Raw genomic sequence first — 20009 nt, 5'->3', positions numbered from 1 at the left:
CTGGCATCCATTACGCATAGTCCGAGGAAAACTAATGAAGCTTCAGCTGAACTAAACACAACCCTAATTACCAATTAAAGACAGGTGCGCTCCACAGCTCCCTCTAACCAGAGTAAAGGGAATGCATTTAGTCCAAACAGGAAACATCCATCCATCTTCTTTGCTGATAATCCTGACTAGGGTTGCAGGGGTATGCTGCAGCCTATCCCAGCTGACTTCGGGCGAGAGGCGGGGTACACCGTGGACTTGTCGCAGCCAATCGCAGGGCACATATAGACAAACACATCATCATTCACACTCACATTCATACCTACGGACAATTTAGAGTCGCCAATTAACCTAACATGCATGTTTTTGGAATGTGGGAGGAAACCGGAGTACCCGGAGAAAACCCACGCATGCACTGGGAGAACAATGCAAATTCCACACAGAGATGCCCAAATGGAGGTTCGAACCCAGATCTTCCTGATCTCCTGACTGTGCGGCCCCAAACAGGAAACGGATGTGACAAAATAAAAGCACCGAACAGGAAATAACGTCAGAAAAAGAAATAACCCAACTCAATCAATGTTTTTCAGTATATTAATGACCAAATTGGTTATTAAATAAGATAAGATATAAAGATAAGATATGCTTTATTAGCCCCACAAGGGGAAATTCCAGATATCTTATCTTAAATAAAAGTACCCCTCCTTGGGTAAAAATAAAAATAAAAGAGGTGCAAGATGAAGCAAGGCGGTGGTGTGTGAGGAGCAGAGAGTGACAGAAGCTGAGTTAGTGGTGAAACATATTGTGAGAGCTGTTGTGAAGGAGAGACAGAAAAGAGGGCAGCACGTCAGAACAGGTCTCCAACAGAAACTACTTTGACAGTGAGACGTGCGTACTTTGCCTTGTGTTCATATAATAGTGCATTCATGTGGTCTTCTTTTGACCGTGACAATATTTCCTCAAGAGTGCTTTAGACCCAGGGGTGTGGAAGGAGATCCACTTTGCTGAGCTTGCCAGTGCATTCCATGAGTGATAAATTTCCCTCTATCTCTAATGATAGCGTGCTTCTACATTGATGTTATTGTATTTAAAAGTGCAGAGTGAGAGTTCTCGTGAATACTAGCACACAATAAATCGAAATAATTCCCATGAAACAACGGCAATTTGTTATGGTAGTTTCTGAAGGGAACTGACTTTCTCTGCTTCAGTATGTCACAGTGCATGTTTCCCCTCAGTAAACCACAGCTCCCAGGTGCTGGCAGCAGTCACGCAGCAGCCACAGACAATGACGCTACCACCACACTTGTTACTCATTTTGAGGGTGTACTCACTTTTCTATGCAGTAAAATACAGTAAAAAGCAACTAGCATGCAGCAATATCTCATGCGATTTTGTAAGCACACTCACGTTGTCCTTTTTCTCCTCTGTTTCCAAGTTGGGAATTCGGATCCTTGATTTTACTGACCCTTCTTTGAAAATATTTCCATAACCGATACGTTGGACTTTCTTGGGCTGGACAATAGCGCCGTTGCCTAAAGCGGATTGAGGCGACGATTGGGTCGTTTCTACACCATTTCCGTCTGTGGAGGATAAGAAGTTTGAGAAAATTAATTCATTGTACATGCAGCACATCTTCCTGCTTTCCCTGATGCTACCGACAAGGGTACAGTAGATAATTATGAATGAACCATTTGAATACATTACCGAGACTCATAGCCCATATAAGGTAATAACAAGGAAAAGGAGAGCTGCTCTTCTGCTATGCTACAATGACTCCTTTTTAGCACAATGTAAATGCAAAACAATACATTTGCAGCTCCATCTAGTGTCGCCTAACTGAGCTGCACCCTCTACTGTATTGCTAGAGGCCTGATACAATATACAATATACACATTTGCTGTCTGACCCATACCAGCCTCATCCGGTGTGGTGTCGTTTGAGTCTCCATCGTCTTTCGTGACATCCACTTCTTTGACAAAGTTGGACGGGAAAAGCCCTGACTTGCCGTTTAGGACTCCGCTCCACCAGCCCTCTTCAACCTGCACACACACACACACATAAATTACGACGGCTGCTGACAAATAGCTGCATCATTCCCCTAAACAAATACTTTGTCTGTAAGGATACAGTGGATCCCCGCACATGGTCTCGCAAATTCACAGATTTTTAGTTAAAATATTTGTTTTCCCCTCCCAAAATAGGCTGTTTTTTCCCAGCAGAAAAGACATCTTATTCACCATAAGTCGGTAATGATTTATAAATACGTGACAATACAAGTAAAATGTACAGCACACATGTACTACTATTTACAATTATTACATGTTTGTCTTACGGCTTCATTGATCCCGTTTTTTTCCGTCAAGTGTAGAGATTTCGTTCTTTGCCCAGCACCATTGTTGTGTGCTGTGACTGGCTACACTGTGACTCCCATTTCATCTCTTCATGGATCATCTGCCATTATCATTCATTAGTGGTGAGTACCTATACAATTTATTAGAAGTTTCCCCATCCGATATTGATATCTGGGCGATATCAGCAAAAAAAAAAAAAAAAAAACAAGTAGCAGATTATATCAGCCTGCATCTAAAATCTCTGATACTGGCAATCTAATTCAAGACTCCGCCCCAGCACTTCTATCCAGCAGCGGCCGGACAGAGCCAACATGCCATGTGCTAACGCGTTCAGCAAGCAGTAGGACTGAACGTCGGCCCATGTGGCAGTATTTTTTGTTAAAGTCCAAAAAAAAAGACATGGCAGCTGAGTGCAAAACCCGTTCTGCACAAATTTCCCCTGGTGCCGCACAACTGCAAAAGTTTAATACGACCAACCTCACTGCACATTGCAGCAAAAAGTCATTAGCTATAACAGAAAAGAGAAAGTCCTCGTCGATGGCGAGTAAAGTCGGGTTTAAACGCTTCATATGATGCCGAGCAGGCCACTATATCGTTGACTAAACTATCAGCCACAACCACTAAATTTACAGCTAAAAACTGATTTGTACATATATAAGCCACACCGGACTATAAGACGCACATTCCACATCATACAATTGCATATTGTGGCGTGCAAGAGTCCGTGACGACCGGGCAGCTCTTTATTTGACCGGAGCCAAATCATGAGCTATGAGAAAACTCAACGAGTTCATCAACCTACTGGAAAAGGCAGGGAGTCATTACTCAATTTAACAGTCTGACTCATGGTGTCATCTTAGATGGAGGGCTCAAATCATCACACGGCAACTTAACACTCAAAAGGTAGCTTAGAAATATACAAGTACCAAGACGAGTAAAATAAAAAAAACAACTATTTTAATTTCTTCCCATTATGCATTTCTTCCCAGCAGAGCAGTTGGTTGGACATGGCTGCCGGGGCGCTGCAATCATTCATTCAGCTGCCTGTGTCCAGAAGAGGGAACTTAGGAGCAAGGGAGCTCATGGGCTTACATCACTCACTTGCGTTTTTTCGCCAATTGCTTTTTAAACTCTTAAATGTTCATGGAATTACAAACTGCAGGAAACCTGTTCTTCAGTGGTTGACAAAATATTATGCCAACACCCAATATGCTCCAAGACTCTCACTAACTGGTTTATGCAGAACACTAAAAAGGCAAGTAAAAACAGCAATAAACACAATTTTTTAAAGACTTGGATAGTTCATCAAAAGTATTTCTTCTTTGTTTTTCTAATTGTCAGCTTTTCCCAGTAAAGCATATGGTCGGGTACACTGCGTATGCCCCCCCCGCTGGAATCCTATAAACTACGTAGGAAGTTGACAATACCTCTTCGGTGATCTCGACGATGTCCCCGACTTTCAGCTCCAGCTCATCTTCGTTCTGCGGCTGATATTCAAACAACACTTTGCACTGTCTCTTCTTCGGCTCTGTGGTAAAAAGGAAAGTAATTAAGTTTGCAAACCAACCGGCTCTGTGGCCTCAGGTTGTATGCTCTTTACATGTCCGTGCACGCAGGTACATCCTTTAGAATTTAAAAAAAAAAAAAAAAGAGGGCGTTACGAGAACCAGGATGTGAGACAGCAAGTAAAGCGAAAGCATGAATAAGAAAATGTCAAAAACAACAAACACTACACTACCTCACAAATGTAAATTTCTGCAAACACATTAATGGACATTTAAATGAATGGCTGTGTGTTAAGTTATTATAAGGTGACAGTAAAATGTACACTGTTATCCAAGCTGTACACTGACTACTTTACATCGTACCAAAATGTCATTTCCTCAGAGTGTAGGGCATAATAAAATATGAGTAGAATTGTGAGGGGTGTACTCACATTTGTACTGTAGCCTGCTAATAGACTGTATCACATCACCCCCAGGACATAGCACCATTCTGTTCACGTGGGTGCGACATGGGTGTGTACAACATGCACCCACTTGATCTATTTTTAACACCAATGACTTCACTTTCAATAAATGAGTAGATGACTAAGAGCAAAAACAAGGCAATAAATAACAAAACCATTAGGTAGTCCCAATGCACTGCAAGCCAAGAAAGTTCATGTGATAAATTCTGTGCAGATTCGTCACCAGAGTTCAACATTTGCATCATTTCTATGTGCTGCACACGCAGTAAAACGATATTTCTTACTCTTTATGGGCGCTGCGGGTCGCGGCTGGAAGCCCCCAGTAGGGATGCCGATGGTGCTCATCCTCTGAACCAGGTTGGCCACCGTCCCTGCAGATTTCTCCCTCTTCACAGGCTGAGAAGATTCCTCTTTGTGTTCATGTTTTGTTTCCTTGGCCTCCTTCTTTACTTCCTTTGAGAACAGAAGTAAAAAAAAAATAAATAAATAATGATTGCGTAAGAAAATATAGTTGTTTATTACGTTCATTTCAAACATAAAAATGGCTACTGGACAACATAAAACAAAAAATAATTTAATTAAATGATTATTAATGACAATAATAATAATAATAATAATAATAATAATAATAATAATAATAATAATAAATTATCACTTGCCACTTAATATTTTAGTTAATTAGAAAAATTATAATTATAGTGTACATAATTAATAAGTATTAATATAATAATAATCATAATAAAAATATGGTATGTTTATTGTGACAGAGGGAAATACTTCTTGCTGAAGGTACATGACTTATTTGTGTGCTTCACATTACTGGTGATTTGGCATTAGAGCTGCAACAATTAGTCAATGAATGATTCATTAATTACTGTATCCCATTAATTGACAACTATTTTGATATTTGATTAATCGTTTTTTGATTTTAAAATGTATATATCCTCTGATTTCAGCCTCTCAAATGGGAATATTTTTTAACTTCCTTAGTCATCCATGAAAGCAGACCTGTTATCTTTGTGTTTTAGGCAAAACAAGACATTCACACACATCAGCGTTGACTTTGACAACAGTGATGGACATTTTTGCATCTTTTCTGACATGTTGCGGACCAAACCAGGAACACTTTGTTTTTGCTTCATATTGATTTGGCCCGACCTAACTGATTATTCAATTAATCAAAACAACAAGGTCGAATTATTCGACTAAGAAAATAATCGTTAGTTGCATCCCTATTTGTTATTAAAACAGTTTTGATGATTTCCCATACATTAGGAGCACTGCACGTTTATACAGATGTGGTTAGTTTGGGCAGTACGGCCAATCAAACATATACATGTACTGTACATACACAGCCTTTTGTCTTTTGTAAGTCGCTGACAGTGGCTCATGTACAGGAGGTTGGTGTGGTCACATGGTGGACATTCAGTGGCATCAGAGCAGCATGGGGGCGCGAGTATCCCGCCTGTAGAGGGCACCCATCTGCCACACATCCTGACTTGAGATGAGCGCTTGAGATGAACACCAATTCTGCAAGTTGCCGCATCAAGAACCCAGAATGTCTGTGGTGGAATGGACAGCATCTTGAGGCAGCAGCAGCAGGGACTTCTGGAGAACCTCGCAAGGTCGTTCTATACACCTTTCCAACCCCCCTGCCCCCCGACATCGGGCGGGAAAACTGCCATTCATCGCGCATGCACAAACTTTCAACATAAGAGTGAGTAAGGACACCGTACGTGAGCAGCACAAGCATGTACAACTCACTTACCATGTGCGCAACATACGATGCACGCAACCGCTCACTGCCAGGCGTGGCATGCAGGCCATGTACATACATCTTGCGCAACCGTGTGAGTGACGTGACATGCTCTCTCCCTGCACTTGCCACTCCCTCCCCACGTTTTCAGAAAAACGTGGTGAATGTGGCCTCCGCAAAAATCGTACGGACTAAAACCACGCAGGGTGGGCTGTGACCGAGGCTTTAATACGTTAGTTTCCTTGAACGGCACTATTTTTTTCAGAAATGATGAATGGAACCATGAATTTTGCTGTCTACCAAAAAATCCTGAAGGAGAATGTCCAGCTCAAGCTGAAACCAACTTGGGTTCTGCAGCACGTCCACCTCTGAATGGCTGAAGAAAAACAAAATGAAGACTTTGGAGTTTGGTCAAAATCCTATTGAGATGCTGTGGGAAACCCTTAAAAAGGCGGTTTGTGCTGGAAAACCCTCCAATGTGGCTGAATTACAACAATTCTGCAAAGATGAGTGGGCCATATTTCCTCCACAGAGCTGTAAGAGACTCATTGCAAGTTATCACAAACGCTTGGTTGCAGTTGTTGCTGCTAAGGGTGGCCCAACCAGTTATTAGGTTTAGGGGACAAACACTTTTTAACACCACTGTATGTCCATCATTTTGCTGCACTGTTTGAGCTCCATAACCAATTTTTTCCGGGATGCCAGAAGCTGGCAAACGAGCTAGCGAGCCACACTTCCAAGCCCTCAGTGGAGCATCGTTGGACATTCTTCCAGGTGGCTGCCTCTCAAATAAATAAATAAAAAAGATTTGTCTCTACTGGCCTTTTTGTAAAAGAGAGGGAAAAAAAGTGTCTATAGGTGTCCGATTACTTAAATATAGGGTAATACAGGGTAGCATGTTGGGAAAGAGTTTCCGCGGGTTACTCAGCATGCCTTGTGGTGTATTGATGGGGTGTAATTTAGCGTGTATGTTTGTGCATAAGCATTTATTTTGTTATTGTTGTCCACACCATGAGTGAGGTTAGTGTTTGGGTTCGTGACCTCCTGGGTTTGTTTCCATTGGTATTTCAGACTGACAGTTGGGAAAACATGCACTGGATAGAGCAAGGGTGTCCAAAGTGCAGCCCGACGGCCCCCGGGCTGCACTATAAAACTATAATTTAAGAAGAAAACTAAAACAGCAGCAAGATTAAAGTGAAAAATTTTAAGAGAAAAAAGTTGTAAGGTGAAGGTGTCGTGATTTTAAGGGAATAACATCGGAATATCGTGAAGAAAAATGTCATTTTAGCAGCATTAAGTTGAAATAGTAAAGACACTTTTCTTAAAAAGACGTTATATTATGAGAAACAACCCCACAAATAAAGTTGTAATTTTTGAATAACTAGGTTGCAGAAAATTGTTCCTACAAAGTCAAAATATTAGGAAATAAAGTCAGAATTACGAGAAGAAAATTTACAAGCACAAAGTTGAAATTAAAAAAAAAAACAGCACAAATGGAAAACTGCAATTTCACAAGAATAAAGTGAAAATATTAAGAGAAAAAGCCGTTTTCTAATGAGAAAAGTCACAATTTTACGAGAATAAACGTCATAATGAGAAAAAAAATTCATTTTAGTAGGATAAAGTTGAAATATTACCCATCTATAATGATATAATATATATCATTGATATATCATTGTCAGTTATGGCAGAAGAAAGATTAATAATCCCTTACCATTTCATTCCAAGGCATGGCTCATGTTGTTTAGCAATCAGGGTACAGGGGATGCAAGCACAACCTCCTAGATGGCGGTAGCGACATTAACACCAAAGTTCAAGAACCAGGACTGCTCTTAAGTGGATTAACTACCCAAGCGCGGTGACAGCCCCGGTCTCCTGAGATGATTACCCATCTTACTATCATCGAGGATTTGTAGGCTTAGGAAGAGCAACAGACGCTGCAGAGACTGAACACCCAGAAGGAGAGGACGGTGCGTTAACTGTACTTTGCTTGTCAGGTGACGAGTGATTAAGTCATAAAATGTCTCCATCACTCAATTGTAAACAATACAAAGGCCACGGAGGTAGTGCGTGAGAGTTAGCAGGGAAAGACTGTTGGTATTTGAACTTTGAGCTAAATACATCTCACCCATCAGAAATCAAGATAACGCAAGGCTTCCCTGTCCAAAATGGGAAAAGCTTTACAAAGCTTTACGAAAAGAACACAAGGTATAGACCTGTTGTATACTGAAGGCATCCTTAAATGTTGTTAAAAAATAAAGCTGGGGGTGAGGTACAATGGTAAGGGAAACACTTGCACGAAGTGTCAACAAGAACAGCTAATAGTCCACAAAGGAAAATTCTAAATCTGGTACCAGCTACTGTTTCTATTTTTAGCAGTTTATCTGGTTCCTAACAAACCCAAAAACAGGTGACTTGATTAGTTGGTGTGGACGACTGCCACCTGCATTCGTCGCACTCTTTTCTACGTCATTGACACCGTAAATGTGTGAGTGAAGCTCCCGTCAAACACCTCTGAAGAGCAAAAACTGCTTTATGGGTTTCTACCGCAGCAGAGAATCATCTATACTGACAAAAGATAATTGTATTTATAAAGTTAACTTGAAAAACAAAAAAACATGCCCGCTCTCACCTTTACAAAGTTGTCAGGAAAGAGTCCTCTTTTACCGTTGAGATCTCCTTCCATCCAGCCATCCTCCTGTATGCAGCACACGTTCTTTATGATATCACCCTGTCGCAAGGTCAGCTCATCTTCATGGAGCGCGTCATAGTCGTACTCCACCAAAACCTCTGCTCCGGGTCGAGGAAATAGAGAGAAAAAGAGAAAGGGCGAATTAAAAAACAAATAAAGCTACACACAGAGAGAATATTGGTATTGGAGCTTGGAAACACATTGTAAACATGCAACGTTTTCTAGTGGGCAATCCCAGTCAAGATCCTACTGCAACGTTCTGCTCCTCTGCAGTTCGATGGGTGACGATAATAATTGTATGATGCTCACATTTCAAGTGTTTGTGGTTAACAAACTGAAAACAACAAGTATTTGCATTTTGATGGATTGGATCCACATTGTAAGTAGGAGATGGTTTCTCCTGCTTCTCACTCTGGTGCTCTCCCTGCTGGGGCTGGATGGGGACCAGTGGCCTGGGGCATTCCCTGGCTTGGCTGCGAGTATCGTCTGTGTCCCATGCCTGGTTGTCGGCCCCTTCTTGGGGTTGGATCCCGTTTGGGGTTTGCAAGGATGGGCCCCAGTGTGTTCCCCTGCTTTGGGGGGTCCATAGCAGGGATTTGGCCTCTCTGGTGAATGGTGGATGACTTGCTGGGGGCTGGTGTGTATCTCTGGCTAGTTCCTCCTGCGGTGGTGGGCCCCCCCCATCTCTCATCAGGGAGCGTTTGCTTTTAAACTGACATTGGATCCCCAGTAGGTTTCTTTGAATCAAATACTCCATAAATTTCAAGTTGTGTAAAGGGTAAATCTGCATTCTTCTCCTCTTGGCTGAAACACTCAGATTCTACAGCCACCTCCCCGATCACGCCTAATCTGTTAGGGTTGGTCAGGTGTTGAGTCAGGTCCAGCGCCAAACTGCATGGACACATGGCCTGCCTCAATCGGTTACTTGCTCGAATCCATGCGCAGAGCTGTTGTCCGTTCACGAAACAGCGGGCCACACACTGGCCTTACAGACAACACAAGAAGACGTACGACGTGCGTACGTTTGTCTTGCAATCTGAAAAAACGGAAACGCCCATAGAGTTTGTTTGACATGATAAAGAACCTCCATGGCCGGTCTGAGGCCAGTCAATGGCAAAATCAGCACGTCACACACGCACCAGCCATGCGTTTCTTGCAGGTACACCGGCTGTAGGAGCCCGTGCGACCGAGGCTTTATTCCGGTTTGAATACACAATTCTTACATCAGGAAAAACACTTTCAGGTTACCATTGTCAACAAAAAGCTACAAACTGTAGTGAACATAGGTCGCTGATTTACCACTAGACATCCGGCAATTTGTCATATGTGAATTTCCTAAAGTTGTGACATGAAAAATTCTGCTCAAAAGTTGTCGTACCTGACCGTTGAGATTTTGGAGTGGTGCAAAACTTCAACCAGGCACTTCAGCTCGCTCAAGGAAGATGCTCTTCCATTTGCAAACAATAGCCAACAGCTAGCTTGTCAACACAGTGCAAACGGACGGAACTCACCAAGAACAGCATAACATATAATAGGTAAGCTAGATGACGGCTATGTGCAAACAAAACACACAGAACTATACAGAACTATAACGGTTATTTATAAAGGCATGACGGTTACTCCAGCGGCAACTGCCCCCAACGCTACAATATTGCAAGACAGTAGCTATAAAACGATGAAATGAAACCAAAACAGTAACGTAAACATAACTGAATAACTTTGTTTCGTAGCTAAAGAAGGTTTAAAAGCATAAGATAACGTCGCACATCTCAAATGATGTCTGTCCTTTCAGCGGCCAAATGTCATAAAGGCTCTCGCTGGTCACGGCGAACACTCATGCTACTTTGTAAATGATTAGTATCCTGATCCCTGAATGAGTATTCAATTCGAACTGTGCATGTAGCCACGGGAAGAAGATTTGGTGCCAGCTGTAGTAAACAGACAAACCTGGCAACAGTCTGCATGCACACATTAATCGGATTACGGTCGTAGTTAGTTTTCATGAAGGGCAGCTCTATTTAGGGTAGCGAACAGTAGCATTAAAGGTATGAATGTTTTGTGCTAGGGCATTTAAACACACTGACTGACAGAAGTACTGTATATATAAACCTTGAAGACTATTCATCCAATTCACGTTTAGTGTAGATGTGCCGCAGAGGGATCGCCTGCACCCACACAGATTATAGTTCCCCAGCACACCCAGCATAAGAATGCAGAGGGCCAAATGTTTTAAGAACTATTTCAGTAGAAATTGCGTGTGAATGCTGAAGCTGAACTGAAATGTAAAATGACGGTTAAAATAGCCTAGAAATGTGTTGAAACCCATTCGCCGACTGAGGAGCAAACCAGCAACCATCAAGTTGGGAGACGACCTGAGCCATGCCCCCCCCATGCATCAGAATAAGCAGAAAATTACATGTAACGTGAAATTTATGTCCACCAACAGGGGGCGACAATGAGATTGTCCGTTCATTTTCAATTGGAAAAATGTCACAGAAAATATTGAAGTATGGAAAATGTGGGAATTTGTACAAAAGTCTACATGTCCTTAATGGGTTGAACATTTTAATGGTGGATTGGTTTGACGCGGTTGAGAAATGTGGGAGTAGTTAGCGGACAAAAATGGCGGCATTTGAACTGTTGGAATGTAAAAACGGACAATGATTGTTGAAACGTATGAATATGTTCAACCATTACAAGACGACTGAGGATCGAACCATCAAGTTGGGAGACGACCAATGCACTGTCTGAGCCATGTCGCCCTGTAGAATGAGTGGAACAGTACATATTACATTAGAATGATTTTTCAGCAGTAGGGGGCGCCATTTCATCCATTAGCAGACTGCAAACAGCGGTTTGTTGGAAAGTAAAAATGCAGACTGAATGTTGAAATGTAGTTACAGCATGATGAAGAATCGAACCAGCAACCATCAGGTTGGGAAACAACCGCTCTACCTCCTGAGCCTCGTCACCCCGTAGAATAAGCAGACGGCATTGTAAACAACATTTCTCCTCGGCTATATTGGCGTCATGGCCAGATATGTAAATGAGCTGATGATGTCATCGAGTGAAACGCTGTGAATACTTTGTGGTTGCGCTGTACGCCTCCCTTGTCTGTCCATCTTTTTGACTGAAAACGAAAATATCACTATATACAGTGGTACACTCTACACAACTGTACACATTATGTTGTAGATAATCAAAACATGAACCTGGGACTTTTTTGGTGCCATACAGTGGGCCCTTTTCCCCCACAGAATAAAACGTGTGAAGTATTTCACATGCTAGCTCCTGAAATACCAGTGGTAAAGTCTGTTCCTCAGAGGAAATACCTTTGGAAGTACATTAAACACAGCCAAAAGCAGAGTCTCAAGCACATTTCCTGCCAGTTCACGGCAGTCAGGTGGCAGACGGGATACTCTGGTCCAACTGTTTTTGAACCCACAGGCTGTTACACAATGAAAAAGAAAAAAAAAATACTACCTATAACAACAAGGACTATTCAAGGTCTGATGACACAAAGGCTTTAATTACAAGTTTACCCGCTGGTAGCTTGGAAAGTTAGGGGATTACTTTGTCCATTAATGCTGGCAGATATCCCACAAAACAACTTCAGGACATTGACTGAGGGCTCACACACACACACACACACACACACACACACACACACACACACACACACACACACACACACACACACACACACACTGAGTGAACGGAATCCCACCTACACTGCTTGCAGCGCAAACACAAGCGCGATAAGCGTTCACCGATCAAAACGGTACTCTGGACAACTGAATTGTTCCACAATCGATCGCATCAAGTAACAAAGCCGCATTCAAGTTTTTCCACGACTGCCACACACCTTCCAGACTCACGTTGAAAAAGAACGAACACACACACACACTACAGACAATAACACAGCTCAAAACTGACAATAAGCTTAGCACAATTAGGAACAATTAATAGGAAACCCATTATTTAGCTAATGACTAAATGTGACAGTCGATGGCACTAATTAAAAATACCCAGCAGCTACTTGGACTGCAGACCACAAATTCCACCAAAAACAGCAATCTCGCCTCATCTCAAGTTACCCTGGGGTTATTTGTGACCTTCGGTAATTGTTTTCGGTCAACCACACCCGGGAGACAAACATAACAAATGTTTATTTGTACGTTGTGACCTCTTGAAGAAATGTTTAGTGTGAAAAATCAAGAATTTTTATGGATGGTGGATGTTTTTTTTGGTGACACCTGGTGGCCGCAAATAATTCATTGAGTTGCGTTTGTGACAAAATTGAATGATACGGAGCATATTCAATGATCCAAACACGTTTTGTGACAATAAACGTTCTAATACGCTTCTGCCTTGGAGAGTATGCATCTGTAAGTAATGTGCATCTGTAATTATGACACCTGCGTGGATCGAGAGACTGGGCTATTTAATTAGAGCATTAGTTAACTCTGGCTTACAGACTGTAGCTGCTGCGTCAGCCACTGACTAACTAAATACACAAGTAGAATTTTCAGTGTATTTCATGAATACAAAAATGAAGTTTGGGTGGTAAAATACAGCTGTTTGATACCTTTCTACTAGGGCTGTCAAAGTTAATGTGTTATTAACAAGTTAATGGACGTTTCCTTTAATGGCACTATTTTTTTTTGCCCGTTTAACCCTCGGCCGACGGCATAGTTTGAGAAAGCAGCGGTCACCGTGGAGCTACAAACCAGAGCAAATATTGAGCAGATATGGAGAATGCAAGGGTTTTTTGATTGGTAAATTTAGCTTCAAAGCCCTACCAGATGGCTCTCGCAACAAGACCAAAGCTATTTGTATCTACCGTCCCTGTGATTGGAATTGTCACGGACTACGTTGTCGTTAACTTGCCAGAGAGAAGCGGGAAGGTACTGAAGCCGGTATTTTTTATTGCCATTTACACAGTAGTACCTTGGCATACGAGTGTCCCAAGTAAGTGTTTTTTTGTTGTTTTTTTTTAAGTTAGCCGTTTCTGGGCTGATTTTTTGTTTGGAACTGCGAGCTAAAATTTGGGTACGAGTTGCTAGTTAACTTCAGGCATAGCCGAGGACAGCTATGTAGGGGTTTCTGTTAATTCAGAGCTAGCAGCGCTAGCATTAACAGTGCATTAGCTAGCCATCAACACATCAGTAAAACATACGTACATTATAGCAACCTAATTTATGTCATTTATTATGTACTGTGTAAAACTATGACAGGAACAACATCAAATTAAAAGCATGAAATGAATACAAAACCACCATCCACCAATACAAGCCTGGGCTTGTTGTGAGGTTGTGTACCGCAAATATGCACAAGGTCATCAAATTTTACCTTTATGCATTCCCGCATAGTGTCAGCATTTGGGAGAAAATATGAAGTGAAAGAAAAAGGGTAAAAATACAGTATAGTAGTCTATCTGTGCAACGTGGGAGAACGTAGAAGATGCGTTCAAGGATCGTGAAACAGTGGGACAAATCGCTGCTCACATTAAACATTCAAAAACTGTTTGATTTCTAACTGTATATTATTTTTGAATAAAATAATGGCCAATATTTCCAAAATTGATATCCCAGTACAACAAATTTGACATTGTTATCGTAGTTGCGTATCGAATCGTTACCAAAGAGATTTGCATACCTACTTATGATAGATTTAAAAAAAAAATTATTATGAGTTAACTATGGACAAATGTGATTAATCGTGATTAAATATTTTTATCAATTGACAGCTCTAGTTTCTACACACCAAGATGCATCCAGGTGTCCTGGCACGTATTAAAAGTGTCTTCTTCGAGAACATCCATCCATCCATTTTCTATACTGCTTGTCCTCTTTAGGGTCGCGGCGGCATGCTGGAGCCTATCCCAGCTGACTTCGGGCGACAGGCGAGTTTGTGTCCTTGTTGGTATAAACACTGCCCCCTCCCTCTGGCTTCGTCTTCTTCTTTTGGGAATGTAATGTTGTTACCAGTGACGCCATGACACTCCTGAAAAAAAGCTTGCTCTGATGATAGCGCCATCAAAAATACCGCTTCATGCAACACATTTTTTGAGTGATGTGCCTTAATACTCCAAGGCGACTTGTGTTTTGTAGAAGTCCTCATACAATGGCAGTAGGAAGGAAGAGAGCGAGAGGGCTGCACATGCGAGTCAATCCCCCGTGCTCTCCGTCCTTCCTGCTTCTGACATAATAATTAACATGGAAACTAGCTGCTAGTTGCTGTGCGACACAGACAGAGAGCGAGGGAGACACAGACGTGCACAGCTGCCGTCCTGCATAAAAGACGCAAGTCTCCTTCTTGCTTTGATTTGCCCGCAGCGTCTGTCATTTTACACCTTCAACTTCACCCACGTTGCAATGGCAAAACTTTTTCCAGTCACACTCGGTTATAAAATAGGCTTTACGACGCGCAGACAGTACTTGTGTGGCCAAAGCCGAACGCCCCAGCAAACAATTCTCCCACCAACAAACGTCACGGAATCTCCAAATTTCAAAAGCCAAACAAACAAAGAAAACAATACGTGTCTACTGTGTAAGTGTGGAGACGCGGTATGAGGGGGGGGGAAAAAACATGCTATTTTTGCTCGTAGTGTACAGTATTATTATCCTTTCACCACTGTCTACCCTGCCTGCACTCATGGACTGACAATTTTACCAGCATCGAGTGTGTATGACTTTTATGACAGTGAATAAAATGCCTCTTAATTAAATGCAAAAAATGTTTAATTTACTGATGCAATACATCAATGGTGTCCAAAGTGCGGCCCGGGGGCCGCAAATGGTGATTTTATCGGCCCGCAGCACAGTTTAAAAATCTAATTTAACAAGAAAACTAAAAAAAAAAAAAAAAACACCACCAGCAGCAAAAAAAGGAAAGTCAAAATATTTACTGAAGAGAAGAGCCAGGAGTAATAGTAACAGCAAAGTAATAGTATGAGGAAAAATGTCATTTTAGTAGCATGAAGTTGAAATATTAAAGTATTAAATAATATTTTTTAAGCCAAAAACAATGAATAAAGTTGTAATTTTTGGAAACATAGGTTGGGGGAAAATGTATGACATGATAGTTGGAAAATGAAAAAAAAAAAATCAACAGCAGAAATGGAAAATAGCAAACATTTTACCAAAGTAAAGTCAAAATATTGAGAAAAAAATGTTTTTCTAATGACAAAAAGTCGCAATTTTATGAGAGTAAACTTGTAAAACGAGGAAAAATATCATTTTTGTAACAATATTGAAATAAAGAAAAAATACATTATTTTTTTTTAAAAAGTTATCATTATGAGAAGAAAATTGACAAGAGGGAAGCTGAAATGAAATAGTTGGGAAATAAAAAAAAAAAACAGCAGAAATGGGAGGAAAAAAACAGCTGTCACTTTACAGGAATAAAGTCAAAATACACTAGGTCCCCCAACTTACGAACATCCGACATGCGGACATTCGGAGATACGAAAGCAAGCTGACTGGTCTATAGTTTCATGTATTTTGCCTTGTAGTAACTCCATATTTCTACTGCTACATGCTTGACCAGTAGAGGGCACTGTGACACTGCTAACGGGACCAACAGGTAGAGGAAGAAGAGGAAGTGAAGAGAGGAAGGCTAAATTGTAGTTATATGATACAACCCGGACAGAGTGTGTGATTAAAGTTTATGAAGAGTTAATAGGCCTGTTTAATTCTACACCACCCACAGAACACTACCTCTTTTATATTATATATATAATAATTATAATATAATAATTATAATATAAATAATTATATATATATATATATATATATATATATATATATATATATATATATATATATATATATATATATATATATATATATATATATATATATATATATATATATATATATATATAATATTTGCATGAATATAAAAGGGCAAAATCGGCCATTGCACATGCACGGTTGTCATTGGACAGTAGCAGCTGATACTTTACTACCACATATTACCACTATGATGGCAATAATATTTTCCTCACACTCTGAAGAACTGATAGAATTGTTTTGCCATAGAAGCTCTCACCCCTGTTGCAAAAGACAACAAAAGCTTTCCTTGTTTTTCTTTCCCACGGAGCTGTTTGAGGTGAGTGAGGTTGGCATTTAGTTCTACATTTTATCCGGTCTGTTTGCTCATGCTATTTAAGGTTACTATAAAAAATTAAGTCCAGAGACCCTTTTTCAAGTTTCCTTTGTGTGGTCAAATGAAAAAATAAAAAAAAATCACCTACCAATGGCACAAATTGTATTTTCACTGTCCAAGGGACCACTTGTATTTTGCAACAAAGCCAAACTGCACTTTGCTAAATCTTCCACATTAGTAGAATGAATGCTGCCTGCACACAGCTCAGAGAATACAAGAGAGCCACACACGTACACCTCGGACATGTTCAAACACAGCTGAAACATCCTCAGCCCTTTGCAAACTGAGAACAGGCATACCTCAGTGGGAAGTGCAATCTAGAATCTCGGCTGGGAAGAACACAACCTAGCCTCCTGACAGACATCACAACTTACATTATTTTCCCAGATCGTTCAACCCTACCTTAAACAACTCTTTGCTGCGTTTTTCAAAAGCACAGATGACAACATTCACAAGAACAGCTGTACAAAAACATCGGTAGGTAGTAACAACACTACACTAAAATTCTAAAATTCATGCACGAGTACTCGTCCTCCAAAATGAAACTGCCTTGAGCACCCTGTATCAGCTTATATGGGATTTTTGTACATGATGTGAATAAAGAGTACGTTAGCGATGCTGTACACAGTACGCTTGCACAATGGACAATGAACTAGCATTCTATGTGGGTAACGACGACTAAGCGCTAACAAACACACACGTAACTGTAACTGTTATTTACAAAGTGCCCAAAAGGCATGCTGGGCACTCCAGCAGCAACTCCTCTCGACGCTACCATATCATGAGATATTAGACGTACAATGACGTGTATATTATCTTTAAAATGAGCCCAGGACACATCCCAAATGTGACAAATATGCAAGCGATTCGACCCTATTGCAACTTTTGGGCATTATTTGAAGGTTTTTAGAACAGAGTTGATAATCATGGATGGAAAAGAGGCAAGAAACACAAAAAGTAAACTATGCATTACTAAGCACACAGTGCTTAGTTAAACATATTTTCAAGATACCACCAGTACGAGGACGCATGCAGAGACATGTAATCTCTTACGAAGTTACCAAGAATACCTGAAATGAAGCAAGTCCCCATTGCCTGCCATGTCAGGTTTCTAACCTGTTTTGCAACATAGCAAAGATCTTGAACCGCACACCACCACATGCACCCAAAGCACACACACACACACACACCTCAAGAGATGCAGCAGGAAGGTTTCACAATGCAGTGCAGAAGGGTTGCATTATAAACAAGGCGTGAAGTTAGAATACTCACATTAAATCCTACCTTCACACCGATACACACTCCTGAGCAACACTAAGCAAAATAAGAGAATAAATATAAAGGATAGGTCAAGATGGGTCTCTGATCCTATGACAATCAGGGGACTTATTCCTAATTTGGCTGGTTCACCATCAGGGAGATTATTCCTACTGTGAGGCGGAACAAATTGTTGCTATGCTTGAATTCTCGCAGATCACAGTCACCAAAACCACTAAATAAATCACTCTGACAAGCAAAGCTGCCCGCCGTTGTCACCCAGTCACACCAAAACACACCATCTCTGTGACCGATCAATTGAATTGATTGATTAGCTTGACAACTGTTGCATTTTTTTTTGGTTTGGGTTACTTTAACATTTCAAAAATGATATTGGATCCCAGTGAGGCACTATAGTAAGTTCATTTTAGTAAAATGCTCCATAAATTTCAAGGCTGTGTACAGGGCAAATCTGTATTCTTCTCCTCTTGGCCGAAATGAGCTAAATACCACATGCGTAGTTGATTGGTCAGTGGTCCGGCCCCCTGAGCCCCTGCTACCCGTCAGAGCTGCATAGCCACGCCCCCTTCAATCGGAAATGTCATGAAGTTCTCATACCCGTCACGAGATTTAGGAGTGGTGTAAAAATGATAATGAAAACCTACATTTAACGTCCATAAGTCTGGAAAGTTGCAAATCACATGTTTGTTTGCACAGTCCCGAAAAGGAGTAGTAAGAACCCATTCCTACCTAAAGGTTTACGGATAAATAATTCACAACATGACTTGGAAGTGTTGACATGGACAATAATTCAATGTCAATTTTGTTTTGAAAAACTTTCCTTACTTCCGGTGTTAAGAGTTTTAAAGTTATTGCACATGCTCATGCGAAGAAGCAGTGTCAAATAAAAGTGCGTCTTATATCATTGATTGCACAATGACAGTATTTTTTAAGATTATTTCCGTCAACAAGAGCAACAACTCCAGTGAGGGAGGAGGCGTTCATCCACTTAGCTTGCGTGCTAGCACAGGAGGCTAAGCTAATCGAAGTGGATTGCTAACTTTCAACTTCCGACAGACGCTCATTGCGTTATTTAACGCACCCACGCCCGTTAAGAATGCTATACGGGGCGGTTGACTTGTGTACGTTGTGAGGAAAATAAATGGAAAAAAAGAGGGGAAAAGAACACACACACATACACGAGCGCCACATCATGGAAAACTCACCCATTCCTTTCGTCCGTCCTTTGCTAATCAAACGTCGCCAATGGTTGATCCAGTTAGCTAGCTACACGCCAGGTAGATATGGCGGATGGCAGATTAACGACGACAAGGCGATTTTAGTCAGGAAAAAAAAGAGAACGGTCAAGTGAGCCGTAGATCCATTCGTCCTTCTTCTCTCCTGGCGGCGCTTCAAGAGTATTGTGCAGGAAGTTGGGCAGGAGTCTCCACCTTTCTTGGGTTGCTCGCTAGTGGCTACCGGCTGCCACCAAAAAACTACAAAACAACGGGAAACTTCGCGAGGTTTCAAGCTGTGGGCGGGAAGGTCTCGCGAGATGAACATTGAGCGGGATTTTCATCCCAGTTTGTATTTTTGAGCCACCCAGCAAAAAAAAATCACTCATGTTGTAGGTACTTACATCGAATATCCCATGGAATGCACATTGAAATGTCACTGTGACTTTAAATTAAATATTACAGGAGTCTATTATTTATTATAATGTATTTGTATTACTTATTACACATATTGTTGCATTTATATTTTATGAAATTAATATTTTTGTCTGTTTGCCTAAAAACTCAGTCCTGTGTTTTATTCTGATTA

At 41.0% G+C, this 20009-nt stretch overlaps 1 protein-coding gene across 1 annotated transcript in view; it reads right to left on the bottom strand.

The window, feature by feature from the left end:
- Window positions 1-19691, bottom strand: part of cd2ap (CD2-associated protein) — a 39682-nt gene extending 19991 nt beyond the window's left edge. The window contains exons 1-6 of the mRNA XM_054762014.1: window positions 19412-19691; window positions 8697-8854; window positions 4593-4761; window positions 3767-3867; window positions 1901-2027; window positions 1396-1568 (exon numbers count right to left, since the gene is read on the bottom strand). Coding sequence (XP_054617989.1) covers window positions 1396-1568; window positions 1901-2027; window positions 3767-3867; window positions 4593-4761; window positions 8697-8854; window positions 19412-19415 — 732 coding nt within the window. The 5' untranslated portion in view covers window positions 19416-19691. The remainder of the gene's footprint in view (window positions 1-1395; window positions 1569-1900; window positions 2028-3766; window positions 3868-4592; window positions 4762-8696; window positions 8855-19411) is intronic.
- Window positions 19692-20009: the final 318 nt, after the last annotated feature.

The sequence above is a fragment of the Dunckerocampus dactyliophorus genome, chromosome 19 (genome assembly GCF_027744805.1).
Source record: "Dunckerocampus dactyliophorus isolate RoL2022-P2 chromosome 19, RoL_Ddac_1.1, whole genome shotgun sequence".
In the NCBI taxonomy this organism is placed as follows: Eukaryota; Metazoa; Chordata; class Actinopteri; order Syngnathiformes; family Syngnathidae; genus Dunckerocampus; species Dunckerocampus dactyliophorus.
The sequence above is the reverse complement of the archived record's forward strand: the minus strand, read 5'-3'. Positions and strand labels throughout refer to the sequence as shown.